Source organism: Hyla sarda, chromosome 4 (genome assembly GCF_029499605.1).
Source record: "Hyla sarda isolate aHylSar1 chromosome 4, aHylSar1.hap1, whole genome shotgun sequence".
Classification (NCBI taxonomy): domain Eukaryota; kingdom Metazoa; phylum Chordata; class Amphibia; order Anura; family Hylidae; genus Hyla; species Hyla sarda.
In genome coordinates, this window is record NC_079192.1 from 220,217,057 (window position 1) to 220,230,433 (window position 13,377).

The 13,377-nt window shown below is 40.3% G+C and overlaps 1 protein-coding gene across 3 annotated transcripts in view; it reads right to left on the reverse strand.

Moving 5' to 3' along the window:
• COG5 (component of oligomeric golgi complex 5) overlaps positions 1-13,377 on the reverse strand; it is a 405,205-nt gene that overhangs the window by 99,441 nt on the left and 292,387 nt on the right. For all 3 annotated transcript variants that reach the window (XM_056573589.1, XM_056573590.1, XM_056573588.1), the window contains exon 14: positions 9,153-9,252. In XM_056573589.1, coding sequence (XP_056429564.1) covers positions 9,153-9,252 — 100 coding nt within the window. The remainder of the gene's footprint in view (positions 1-9,152; positions 9,253-13,377) is intronic.

Below are 13,377 nucleotides of genomic sequence, written 5' to 3' on the forward strand. Positions count from 1 at the left end.
TCTAATGTAAGATCACTAGACATTTCTCGCAGACAGTTTACACCTCAAGGTGTTGTTTTTTCCATATTTCGTCGTACAAAAACAAATCTCCATTCCGTTTTTTACCCTTCTTTTCCTCATCAGGAGAAACTTTGTGTAGTTCGCTGTCTTCGTTCCTATGAATCCAGAACTGAATCTCTTCGGTCTCCATCATCTTCCCAATTGCTGATTTCCTTCTGCAAACCTCACGCTCCTGTATCCTCTCCCACTCTAGCTAGATGGGTTAAACAAACCATGCATTTAGCCAGTATCGATGTATCCAAATTTACGGCCCATTCTGCCAGAAGTGCAGTCTCAACCAAACTTTTCCAATCTGGCGCTTCCCTTTCAGATCTATTAAAAGCGGCCGATTGGTCTTCCGACTCTACTTTCAAAACCTTTTACTTCAGACCCGAATCCCATGTTTCTATGTTACTATTGTAATAATTGCTAATGTTACTCAGAATTGGTTGTTTCAATATATATTATGTTTATTACGATTAAGCTTTAAACTAAGCATAATACGAAGCGTCTTGTTTTGCCATAAAATTGGAAATTTTCCTATCTTAGGTGACGGAAAATTTGGATTTTATTAAAAACAAGACGCGAGTATTATCCCTCCCAATTCCCATCCCTATAACTTGTTGTTTTTTGTTTATTTCTCAAACAGCTCCTCAGTGATTTCCAACCATCATTGAACATCAATGTTGACAAGACTTCATGGATCCCGTATTTCTTCGTCTTTTATTCATCCTACATCTTCTCCACTTGTTGATATTCCGGTTACTATTTCCTGTTTGATGTAACGTTGCAAATAAGAAGGGAGATGCCTGGGAATCGGTCACCTTTATCACCTGCCTTGCTGTCTGATTGGCCAATGATACAGGACATGATACTAGGTTGCACCCTAGATTGTTCAGCCATATACTCTTTATATGCCTCAAAAAATTATTTTTTCTTGTTAATACATACAGTTTATATTTGCTGCTGAAGTTCAGTAAAGAAGTTTAAAAGCATAATACTCGCGTCTTGTTTTTAATAAAATCCACATTTTCCGTCACCTAAGATAGGAAAATTTCCAATTTCAGCTTCTGTTTGTCAAATTCTGAATGAGGGCAATCTATCATTGCCTAATCAGTACTTTATGGTTGACAGTATTAATGCAACATTTTACCAATGAGTCTCACAATTAATATTGTCAACCACAACTGCCTTAATAAAGTCATACTTAAAGGCAACTATTGTTGTGGATCATGTAAATGTGCCTCTTATAACCTTCACTTACCATTAAATGGGGTCTTAAAGTATACAGGTCAGCCAGCACATTGCAGGCTTCAGGAAATATGTAGTGTACACTATTAAGGGTACATGCAGCATGTACTATGTTGGGAAGACAATTAGATACCCGCTTTTCTGCACATGTTCAATTGACTAACACTTGTAAGGGATCCCCACATCTCATTAAATCCATGCAAAAAAGTCCATCGGTGTAGTTGGACATACGCGATACAGTTTATCCCCTTAAGGACGCAGGACATAAATGTACGTCCTGGTGCGGTGGTACTTAACGCACCAGGACGTACATTTACGTCCTGTGCATAACCGCGGGCATCGGAGCGATGCCCGTGTCATGCGCGGCTGATCGCAGCCAGGGACCCGCCGGCAATGGCCGACGCCCGCGATCTCGTGGGCGTCTGCCATTAACCCCTCAGGAGCCGGGATCAATACAGATCCCGGCATCTGCGGCAGTGCGCGATTTGAATGAATGATCGGATCGTCCGCAGCGCTGCTGCGGGGATCCGATCATTCAGAACGCCGCACGGAGGTCCCCTCACCTTCCTCCTTCCGGCTCCCGGCGTCTCCTGCTCTGGTCTGAGATCGAGCAGACCAGAACAGAAGATAGCCGATAACACTGATCTGTTCTATGTCCTATACATAGAACAGATCAGTATTAGCAATCATGGTATTGCTATGAATAGTCCCCTATGGGGACTATTCAAGTGTAAAAAAAAAATGTAAAAGTTAAAGTAAAAAAAAAAGTGAAAAATCCCCTCCCCCAATAAAAAAGTAAAACGTCAGTTTTTTCCTATTTTACCCCCAAAAAGCGTAAAACATAAATTTTATAGACATATTTGGTATCGCCGCGTGCGTAAATGTCTGAACTATTAAAATAAAATGTTAATGATCCTGTACGGTGAACGGCGTGAACGAAAAAAAAAAAAGTCCAAAATTGCTACTTTTTTAATACATTTTATTAAAAAAAATTATAAAAATGTATTAAAAGTTTTTTATATGTAAATGTGGTATCAAAAAAAAGTACAGATCATGACGCAAAAAATGAGCCCCCATACCGCTGCTTATACGGAAAAATAAAAAAGTTAGAGGTCATCAAAATAAAGGGATTATAAACGTACTAATTTGGTTAAAAAGTTTGTGATTTTTTTTAAGCACAACAATAATAGAAAAGTATGTAATAATGGGTATCATTTTAATCGTATTGACCCTCAGAATAAAGAACACACGTCATTTTTACCATAAATTGTACGGCGTGAAAACGAAACCTTCCAAAATTAGCAAAATTGCGTTTTTCTTTTTCATTTCCCCACAAAAATAGTGTTTTTTGGTTGCGCCATACATTTTATGATATAATGAGTTATGTCATTACAAAGGACAACTGGTCGCGCAAAAAACAAGCCCCCATACTAGTCTGTGGATGAAAATATAAAAGAGTTATGATTTTTAGAAGGCGAGGAGGAAAAAATTAGTCCTTAAGGCCAAAATGGTCTGAGTCCTTAAGGGGTTATGAGTCTTGTACACATAGACACGTTAGTGGGTGAGGGTGACCAACCTGTGATACTGCAACAAAATTAACCCCTCCTTAGTCTTGTAGACACAAGAACTTGGCCTTCTAGGGTTAAAAGAACAGAGACCTTAGTGTGTTTAATTCTTTATAATAAATAAGATTGTGATGAATTGTACTTCAGTGTTCAATATATGAGTAAGTTTTAAATGTCCTTGTTAAGTATGTGTTGTTAGGTTGTCTTAGAAACTAAAAAAAAAAACATTTCAGCAAAATTCGCTCTCCAAAAGCTCAATATCGCTCCTTCCCTTCTGAGCCCTCTAGTGCACGCACAGAGCACTTTACATGCACATATGAGGTATCTCCTTACTTGAAAGAAATGGGGTTACAAATTTTGGGGACATTTTCACCTATTACCCCTTGTGAAAATTAAAAATTTGGGATAACACACAGCATTTTAGTGAAGAACATTATTTTTTTCACTTTAACAAAAGTTCATCAATCAATTGTAGGGTGTTAAGGCTCACTATACCTTTTGTTATGTTCCTTGAGGGGTTTAGTTTCCCAAATAGTGGGCCATGTGTTTTTATCTTGCTGTTCTGGCACCATGGGGGCTTCCTAAATGCGACATGCCCCCCAAAAACCATTTCAGCAAAATTCGCTCTCCAAAATCCCATTGTCGCTCCTTCCCTTCTGAGCCCTGTAGTGCGCTCACAGAGCACTTAACATCCACATATGAGGTACTTCCTTACTCGAGAGAAATTAGGTTACACATTTTGGTGTGCTTTTTCTCCTTTTACCCCTGGTAAAATGTAAAAAAAATGGGTCTACAAGAACATGTTAGTGTAAAAAATTAATATTTTGAATTTCCTCCTCCACTTTGCTGGTATTCCTATGAAACACCTAAAGGGTTAACAGACTTTCTGAATGTCATTTTGAATACATTGAGAGGTGCAGTTTTCATAATGGGGTCCATTATGGGGGATTTCTAACAAAGATCCTCAGATTTACTTCAAAACTGAACTTGTCCCTGAAAAATTCTGATTTTAAAATTTTCGTGAAAAATTGGAAAATTGCTGCTAAACTTTGAAGCTCTCTAATGTCTTCAAAAAGTAAAAACATGTCAACTTTATGACGCAAATATAAAGTAGACCTATTGTATATGTGAATCAATATACAATTTATTTGTCATGTCCATTTTCCTTACAAGCAGAGAGCTTTAAAGTTAGAAAAATGCTAAATTGTTCATGAAATTTTGGAATTTTTCACAAAGAAATTATGCAAATATCAACAAAAATGTACCACTAACATGAAATAGAATATGACAAAAAAGGAGACTTGATAGTAGTGCACTCACCCTGTACAGACTAGATGGGCCAAATGGTTCTTATCTGCAGACACATTCTATGTAAGATTTTCCATTTCCGAATTGTTTGTATACAATAAAGTTGGACCAATTTAACCCCTTAACCCCTTAACGACGCAGGACGTATATTTACGTCCTGCGCCGGCTCCCGCGATATGAAGCGGGATCGCGCCGCGATCCCGCATCATATCGCGTCGGTCCCGGCGCTAATCAACGGCCGGGACCCACGGCTAATACCACACATCGCCGATCGCGGCGATGTGCGGTATTAACCCTTTAGAAGCGGCGGTCAAAGCTGACCGCCGCTTCTAAAGTCAAAGTGAAAGTGACCCGGCTGCTCAGTCGGGCTGTTCGGGACCGCCGCGGTGAAATTTCACCGCGGCGTCCCGAACAGCTGATCGGACACCGGGAGGGCTCTTACCTGCCTTCCCGGTGTCCGATCGACGAATGACTGCTCCGTGCCTGAGATCCAGGCAGGAGCAGTCAAGCGCCGATAATGCTGATCACAGGCGTGTTAATGCACGCCAGTGATCAGCATTAGAGATCAGTGTGTGCAGTGTTATAGGTCCCTATGGGACCTATAACACTGCAAAAAAAATGTAAAAAAAAAGTGTTAATAAAGGTCATTTAACCCCTTCCCTAATAAAAGTTTGAATCACCCCCCTTTTCCCATAAAAAAAATAAAACAGTGTAAAAAAAATAAAAAATAAACATATGTAGTATCGCCGCGTGCGTAAATGTCCGAACTATAAAAATATATCATTAATTAAGCCGTACGGTCAATGGCGTACGCGCAAAAAAATTCCAAAGTCCAAAAAAGCGTATTTTGGTCACTTTTTATATCATTAAAAAATGAATAAAAAGTGATCAAAAAGTCCGATCAAAACAAAAATCATACCGATAAAAACTTCAGATCACGGCGCAAAAAATGAGTCCTCATAACACCCCATACGTGGAAAAATAAAAAAGTTATAGGGGTCGGAAGATGACATTTTTAAACGTATAAATTTTCCTGCATGTAGTTATGATTTTTTCCAGAAGTGCGACAAAATCAAACCTATATAAGTAGGGTATCATTTTAACCGTATGGACCTACAGAATAAAGATAAGGTGTAATTTTTACCGAAATATGCACTGCGTAGAAACGAAAGCCCCCAAAAGTTACAAAATGGCGTTTTTTTTTTCGATTTTGTCGCACAATGATTTTTTTTTCCGTTTCGCCGTGCATTTTTGGGTAAAATGACTAATGTCACTGCAAAGTAGAATTGGCGACGCAAAAAATAAGCCATAATATGGATTTTTAGGTGGAAAATTTAAAGGGTTATGATTTTTAAAAGGTAAGGAGGAAAAAACGAAAGTGTAAAAATGGAAAAATCCTGAGTCCTTAAGGGGTTAAGGACCGAGCCCATTTTGACCTTAAAGACCAGAGTATTTTTTCTAAATCTGACCACTGTCACTTTAAGTATTAATAAGTCTGAGATGCTTTTATTTTTGAATTTGATTCAGAGATAGTTTTTTGTGACATATTCTACTTTATGCGAGGAGGATACAGACTCGGCACTGCACATTTCTGGTATTGTATACATGTCTCACTGATGGATGAGGACCAATAGAGTAGGACAGCGAACGGGGGTGCTCTTAACTTGAACAAAAATATGTTAAAATGACAAAAAAGGAGACTTTTAAGTAATGCACTCACCCTGGATAGTAGCCACCATGTGAAGAATTTATTCCAACATCGGCATAGGAACAAAGTGAAGCCAGGGAGGGAGGAAAGAACAGAGCTCAGGAGAGCTCATGGTATGACGGTCCAGTTTTGTGGGTTTGCCGCTTGGTCACGCCCCTACCGCCATACCACAAGCTCTCCTGATGGTCTTCATGTTAGAAATACCCCATAATGGACCCCATTATGAAAACTGCCCCCCTCAAAGTATTCAGAAAGTTTGTTAACCCTTTAGGTGTTTCACAGTAATAGCAGCAAAGTGGAGGAGAAAATTCTAAATCTTAATTTTTTACACTAACATGTTCTTATAGACCTATTTTTTTACATTTTTACAAGGGTTAAAAGGAGAAAAAGCCACCAAAATGTGTAACCTAATTTCTCTCGAGTAAGGAAATACCTCATATGAGGATGTAATGTGCTCTGCGAGCGCACTACAGGGCTCAGAAGGGAAGGAGTGACAATGGAATTTTGGAGAGCGAATTTTGCTGAAATGGTTTTTGGGGGGCATGTCGCATTTATTTAGGAAGCCCCCATGGTGCCAGAACAGCAAAAAAAAAAACGGACACATGGCACACTATTTGGGAAACTACACCCCTCGAGGAATATAACAAGAGATATAGTGAGCCTTAACACCCTACAATTGATTGACGAACTTTCGTTAAAGTGGGACGTGAAAATGAAAAATTAGATTTTTTTCACTAAAATGCTGGTGTTACCCCAAGTTTTTCATATTCACAAGGGGTAATAGGTGAAAATGTCCACCAAAATTTGTAACCCCATTTCTTTCGAGTAAGGAGATACCTCATATGTGGATGTAAAGTGCTCTGTGGGTGCACTACAGGTCTCAGAAGGGAAGGAGCAACAATCGGGTTTTGGAGAGCGAACTTTGCTGAAATGGTTTTTGGGGGCATGTCGCATTTAGGAAGCCGCCATGGTGCCAGAAGAGCAAAAAAGAAAGTAAAAAAAAAAACACCTGGCACACTATTTGGGAAACTAAACCCCTCAAGGAACGTAACAAGGGGTATAGTGAGCCTAACCACCCTACAAGTGATTGACCAAGTTTCATTAAAGATGGACGTGAAAATGAAAAAAAAAAAAAAAAATTCACTAGAATGCTGATGTTACACGAAATTGTTTATTTTTACAAGGGGTAATAGGAGAAAAATACCCCCAAAATTTGGAACACCATTTCTTCTGAGTATGGAAATACCCCAAATGTGCATGTAAAGTGCTCTGCGGGCGCACTACAGGGTTCAGAAGAGAAAGAGCACCATTGGGCTTTTGGAGAGAAAATTTGGTTGGAATAGGGGTAAGGAGCCATATGCGTTTACAAAGCTCCCATGCTGCCAGAACAGTGGACTCCTCAACATGTGACCCCATTTTCGAAATGATTCCCCTCAGGGAATGTAATAAGGGGTGCAATAAGCATTAACACCACACTGGTGTTTGACCATGTAAGTGTAAAATATTTAATTTCTTTACACTTACATGCCGGTGGAGACTCCAACTTTACCTTTTCATAAGGGGTAAAATGAGAAAAGCCCCCCCAAAATTTGTAACACAATTTCTCCCGAGTACAGAAATACCCCATATGTGGCCCTAAACTGTTTCCTTGAAATACAACAGGGCTTCGAAGTGAGAGAGCACTATGTGTATTTGAGGCCTAAATTAGGGATTTGCATAGAGACGGAGCCGGATGCAAGCATGTCGCTTGCCTCCTCCACCATGGCAGTGTTTAGAGATAGGCGAAGTTACAGTACTTCGATTCTGCACAAACCTCCCGGGTCAGCTGACCTTAGCCGGAATAAAACGTAAAAGAAAAAGAACATCTGCACTCACAGCTAAGTATCGGTAGTAGCGTCCGGGATCACAGGCGCAGCATGACGCAGGAAGCGCTCAGAGACAATACTGGTATTTCGCACAAGGATGTGCTTCGTCTGGTCTCGCATAAATTAGTTAAGCTTTCAGGTGCTCCGGACTGGAAAAGGTGGGTACAGTCCTAGGAGACTCTCCTAGGACTGTAGTCACCTTTTCCAGCCCACCGGAGCACCTGAAAGCTGAACTAACTTTCACAGCACTCACCTCCTGCTGTTGTATAATACAACTCCCAGCATGCACAGCCAAAGGGAATGCTGGGAGTTGTAGTTATGCAACAGCTGGAGGCACAACTACAACTCCCAGCATGCCCTTTGGCTGTCTGTGCATGCTGGGTGTTGTAGTTATGCAGCAGCTGGAGGCACACTTTATCACAGAAACATTGTTATAAAAGATCTAAAATTACTGAAGCACAAACTTTGTGAAAACTAAAACTTGTGTTATGGCTGTAAAATTTGAACCAGTGAATAATATCTTGTATAGAAACTATTTTCTCTTAGCAATATTATCATTCACGTACGTTAAAGGGGTTGTCCAGGAATCGAAAAACAGACTTATTTTCTTTCAAAGACCTGTCTGTCTCCACTTTGAGTGTGGTATTACAGCTTGGCTCCATTCACTTCAATGGAACTAAGCTGTAGAACCACACCCAACTTGGAGACAGAGAGGGAGCAGTCTTTGAAATAAATTATTTCTGTTTTTCAATTCCAGGATAACCCCTTTAAATAAGTACTCGAAGTAACTAAAACGTAACCCCAATCCTGTGGATAGAGGATAAGTGTCTGATTGTGTGGGGTATGACCACTTTGACCTCGTCCCTTGTGACCTCTTGTACTTGCTTCAGTCACTTACCTGTCCTTGGCACGCTCTGGCCCCAACTTTCCAGGTGAGGGGGAAAGTTCTGTCCCCTAACTCACAGTGAAGGGTATAATATGATATAAAGCATTAATTTGTCTCCTTTTCTCCCTGTTCTCACTGCAGCTGTTTCACACAGGACAGCAGATGTCACTGCATCCCTGGTCTCTAAGAGAGGGTAGACACTCTATCTTCTGCAGCATTCTGTGCATGGAGGACATACAGAGGAACAAGGATGGTGGGGAGGGGTCTGAGAGCTGCCAAAAGGCATGTGCTAGGGGATGAAGTCATTATTTAATTCACAGGAAGTCAGCCACACAGAAGAGACTAATATGTCTACCGATTAGAACATGCAATTTTCTGCTTGTCAAACTAGAGATCACATGAACCAGCAGTAGTAACAATGCAGCTGAGCTGGGATGCCACAAACAACATTGCAGGAATACTGGTGGTTATTTAACATCAGTGCTTCTTTAACTTATAGTGAAAAAAAACATTTACTTGCATTGACTTACAAGCTGTTCAGACTTCACACCAAAAAGCTGTATGGTCTTTGCAACATTTTTGGAGACAGCAATGCAGAGATGTGGGTCCACAGCAGCCACATTCATTTCACTGTAAATTACAATTAACAAGGGTAAAATAAATTAAATTACATTTAGGGAAAATGTTTTTTTATGCAAAACAACAAAAACAGTACAAAAAACCTTTCACAATTCCATACCGAATTTAAACTGGTCTTACAGATTAACTCTACCTCTTTTTGTTGCCAACAAACGATTTGTAACTTAATTCTACCAGGTGCCATGCTACTTAGATAAAACACACTCCACAGACTGCTTCTAAAACAGCTTGATAAAGAGAGGGCAACATAATGTAATTCACGCAGCAGGATTGCACATGAAAAAGCTGTGGAGCACACCAAGGAGCAATACTTCAACAAGAGTATATTCGCCATAATAATACATAATACTATACATTCTTTTCTAACTGATGCCATATAAGGGTGGGTTCACACCACGTTTTTGCAATACAGTTCCTGTATACGGTTTGAGCGTCAAAACCGTATGGAACCGTATTGCAAACAGTACCTTGTATTGCAAACCGTATGTTAACCGTATCATGCGGTTGCATACGTTTTGTATCCGTTACGGTTAAAAGCGTTTAATTTCCCGTACTTCAAACCGTAGTCTACTACGGTTTGAAGTCCGTTTGAAAAATCGTATTTAAACCGTATCCGATTTTTATATAATGGTGGTCTATGAGAACCGTATTCAACCGGATACACTTACGGTTACATCCGGTTTTCACAATACGGTTTACGAATCTGCACATGCGCAGTTGGTTCCGAAAGTTCCACCAGCTTCTAGAATCTTCAATCTGGGAGTGTTTTTAGTGTAAAACCGTATGCAACCGTATATACGTTTTTTATTAGAATGCGGTTTTTAACCGGAATCCGGCATATACGGTTGCATACGGTTTAGTACGGTTTTTAGCGATACGTTTCCTTAAAAAAAACATGACACAGGAACTGGATTGCAAAAACGTGGTGTGAACCCACCCTAAATCTGGGAGACAAACCTTCATATAAAAATATGAGAATCCTTAGAAAATGGGTGAAGTCCAGCACCAATTTAAGGGCCCAGATTTATCGGTCTGTCTGAGAAAAACTAGAGTGGTTTGCCCATAGCAACCACTCACAGCCCATCTTTATGGTTCAATAGTTTTTATTTTATTAAGAGTTTTAAAGTACAAGTTAATACTAGGAAACATAAAACAAACACAATGACACATAAGATATGTTGCAAAGCAATGCAATATATAGTACATTGAGAAGTCCCAGAATGATAAGGTAAAATGAAAGCTAAGCTGTGAATGGTTGCTATAGGGAAATCACTTTAGTATAGTCTTGGGCAGATGAATAAACCCAGGCAAAGATCTTTAATCTTCATTTAATCCGATTATGGTGCGACGGTCCCCAGTGTTCTGCATGCACTCTATCACTCTTCATCTGAGTAACGGAGACCCCTATCAACCAAACTTCTTCTGACTACGACAGTAATATGTCAGATGACACAGAAAATTGCAGACTGCCGCATATTGGGCTGCAAAACTTAAGACCAGTCAGAATGGCCTAAAAAGGTGAAATGCTAAAGGCACCTGTAATGGGTATTATGCAGTTTGTTTAGCAATTATGTATACAGCGGTCCCTCAAGTTACAATATTAATTGGTCTCAGGACGACCATTGTATGTTGAAACCATTGTATGTTGAGACCATAACTCTATGAAAAACTGGTAATTGGTTCTGAAGCCACCAAAATGTCCTCCATAAAAGTGAGGATTAAACAAAAATAAGTAGATAAAGCAAGTCCTTACATATAAAAGTAAGAAAGAGCTGCTGGAAGCTGTAAATCACTGTCTATGTAGAGGACAGGAGCTTCTTCAGGGTCCTGTACAGTACATGCAGTGTCCTAAAAAAGTAAAATGGAGCCACCCTTACCTGGTGTCCAAAGGAGCAGCTAACCCTGACACATGTAAAGAGTAGTACAGAACATGTAATACCTCCCTGTACTGTAGGGAGGCGCTACCAGACACCAGTCAGTGCATGCACTTCAGGAATAAAGGTGTTTTACCAGTGAAATGTCCATTCTAATAGGTCGGTTCTTCCAGTCATTGACATGTTTCACAGATCTGGACTGTCTGTAGCATTGTATATTGAGTCTGGTTTCAAGTTGCAATGGTCCAGAAAAGACGATTGTATGTTGAAACTACTGTATGTTGAGGCCATTGTAAGTTGAGGGATCACTATACTTTAGCTCATTTTTTAACAGCTGGCAATATGCAATAAGCCTGTCACATCTAGACTGCTGGTTAGTATTTCCAATAACCCACATTACATTTTCTGTGATATCTACAGCCTGGATTGTAAGGCAAATTCTTCCATGAATCTGTATTTATCATTTCAGCCTAGGAAAACATCCCTCAAATATAGGAAATGTAGTGGCTATGTTTCTCTATGACTGCACTAAACCAGTTTACATTTTAGAATGATATCTCATTAAATGTAGAAAAAATCAAATAAACCACTCAATGCCTTTTAATGTCATGCATTAATCCACAGTTTTATATTCATGAGTTAAAGAGAGCAAATCAGGGTTTATGGAGTATTTCATTTGTGGTTTACAGTTCTTAGCTTATATTTCTCTGTAGAATATTTGCCATAATCCAACGTTCCTTCCATTTTGGATTTAGGACAGTAAGTAGTAGTTTTCAGCCTGGGATTACAAGAACAGTTGTTGCAAGATAAATATCGTGAATAGTTCTCTTGGCCCAAATTCATACGGCCACTGCACAGTCTATTTATAGTGTGTGCCAGTAAGCAGTGCATCTGTATTGTAAAAAATGGAATAGGCATGCAGACATATCCCTACAATAAACTTATCCTCTAAACACTTGGCCTCAATGAAGGTTAATAGTAAAGACGGAATTTCTTTTAACAGAAAGATGTTATTTCTGTAACTGTGTGTACATAGCACAGCTGCGAATTAAGGGCACTTACAAATAAACTGTATCCTGAATGCTCACAATCCAATGTATACACAGTTGTGGAAATAACATATGCAGACTGAGTCCAAGCAAGCAATTCAGCTCAAAGAACATATAAAAAGAACTGTCAAAAGGACAACAAAATGGCACTTGTAATGTGAATAAACATTTTGGATAAAAACACTGTTACGGTGGAAATGTAGCATTTTTTTTTTAAAGGTCTCTGTTTAGATCTAAGCAGAAATTCATAAGACACAATTGCTGGCTCTCAATATACAGTGACCCCTCGACCTACGATGGCCCGACTTAAGATCATTTCAACATATGTTGGCCTCTCAGAGGCCATCGCATGTTGAAGGCAGCATCAACATACGATTCTTTTTATATCGGGCCATCGTATAAACGGCTATCAGGCAGCGCAGACTGCTTCAGCTGCCACCGGATAGCCGTTTAAGGTGCCCCGTGTGCTCTGCTGACAATCACTTACCTGTCCTCGGGGCTCCTCTTCAGGATCCTCTGCACCAGCGGCGCTCTCCGTCTACGTCATCATGTCGCTGCGCACGCCGTCCCGTCATCCAATAGGAGCGGCGTGAATAGCGACGTGATGGCGGCGATGGAGAGCGCGGATGAGGGGAAAGTAGAGGCCTTGCCGGAGCCTCGGGGACACCTTGGGGACGCGGCGACAGCGATGGAGGGCGACACCCAGGGCAGCGGTGACTAGCGGTGATGGTCCGGAGCGGTGGGGACAGGTGAGTACAACTTCCTCTAACAGTGGTCTTCAACCTACGGACCTCCAGATGTTGCAAAACTACAACTCCCAGCATGCCCGGACAGCCAACGGCTGTCCGGGCATGCTGGGTGTTGTAGTTTTGCAACATCTGGAGGTCCGCAGGTTGTAGACCACTGTCCTATACTTTACATTGCACGGATCCCTCAACATGCGATGGTTTCAACAAACGATGGTCCGTTTGGAACAGATTACCATCGTATGTTGAAGGACCACTGTAATTAGAACAGTGTATTAGCTATCAGAAAAAGATACAAAAAAACCCCCCCCTCAGAATCAGATCAGCACTAAGATCAGAAGTTTCACTACTAGACTGTATATTTTGAGTCACACAGCAATGCAAATACAGATATTAGCAGGCATCCATTGTTGGTATAACCAGCAGATACAAGCAAAAGCCGGCAAA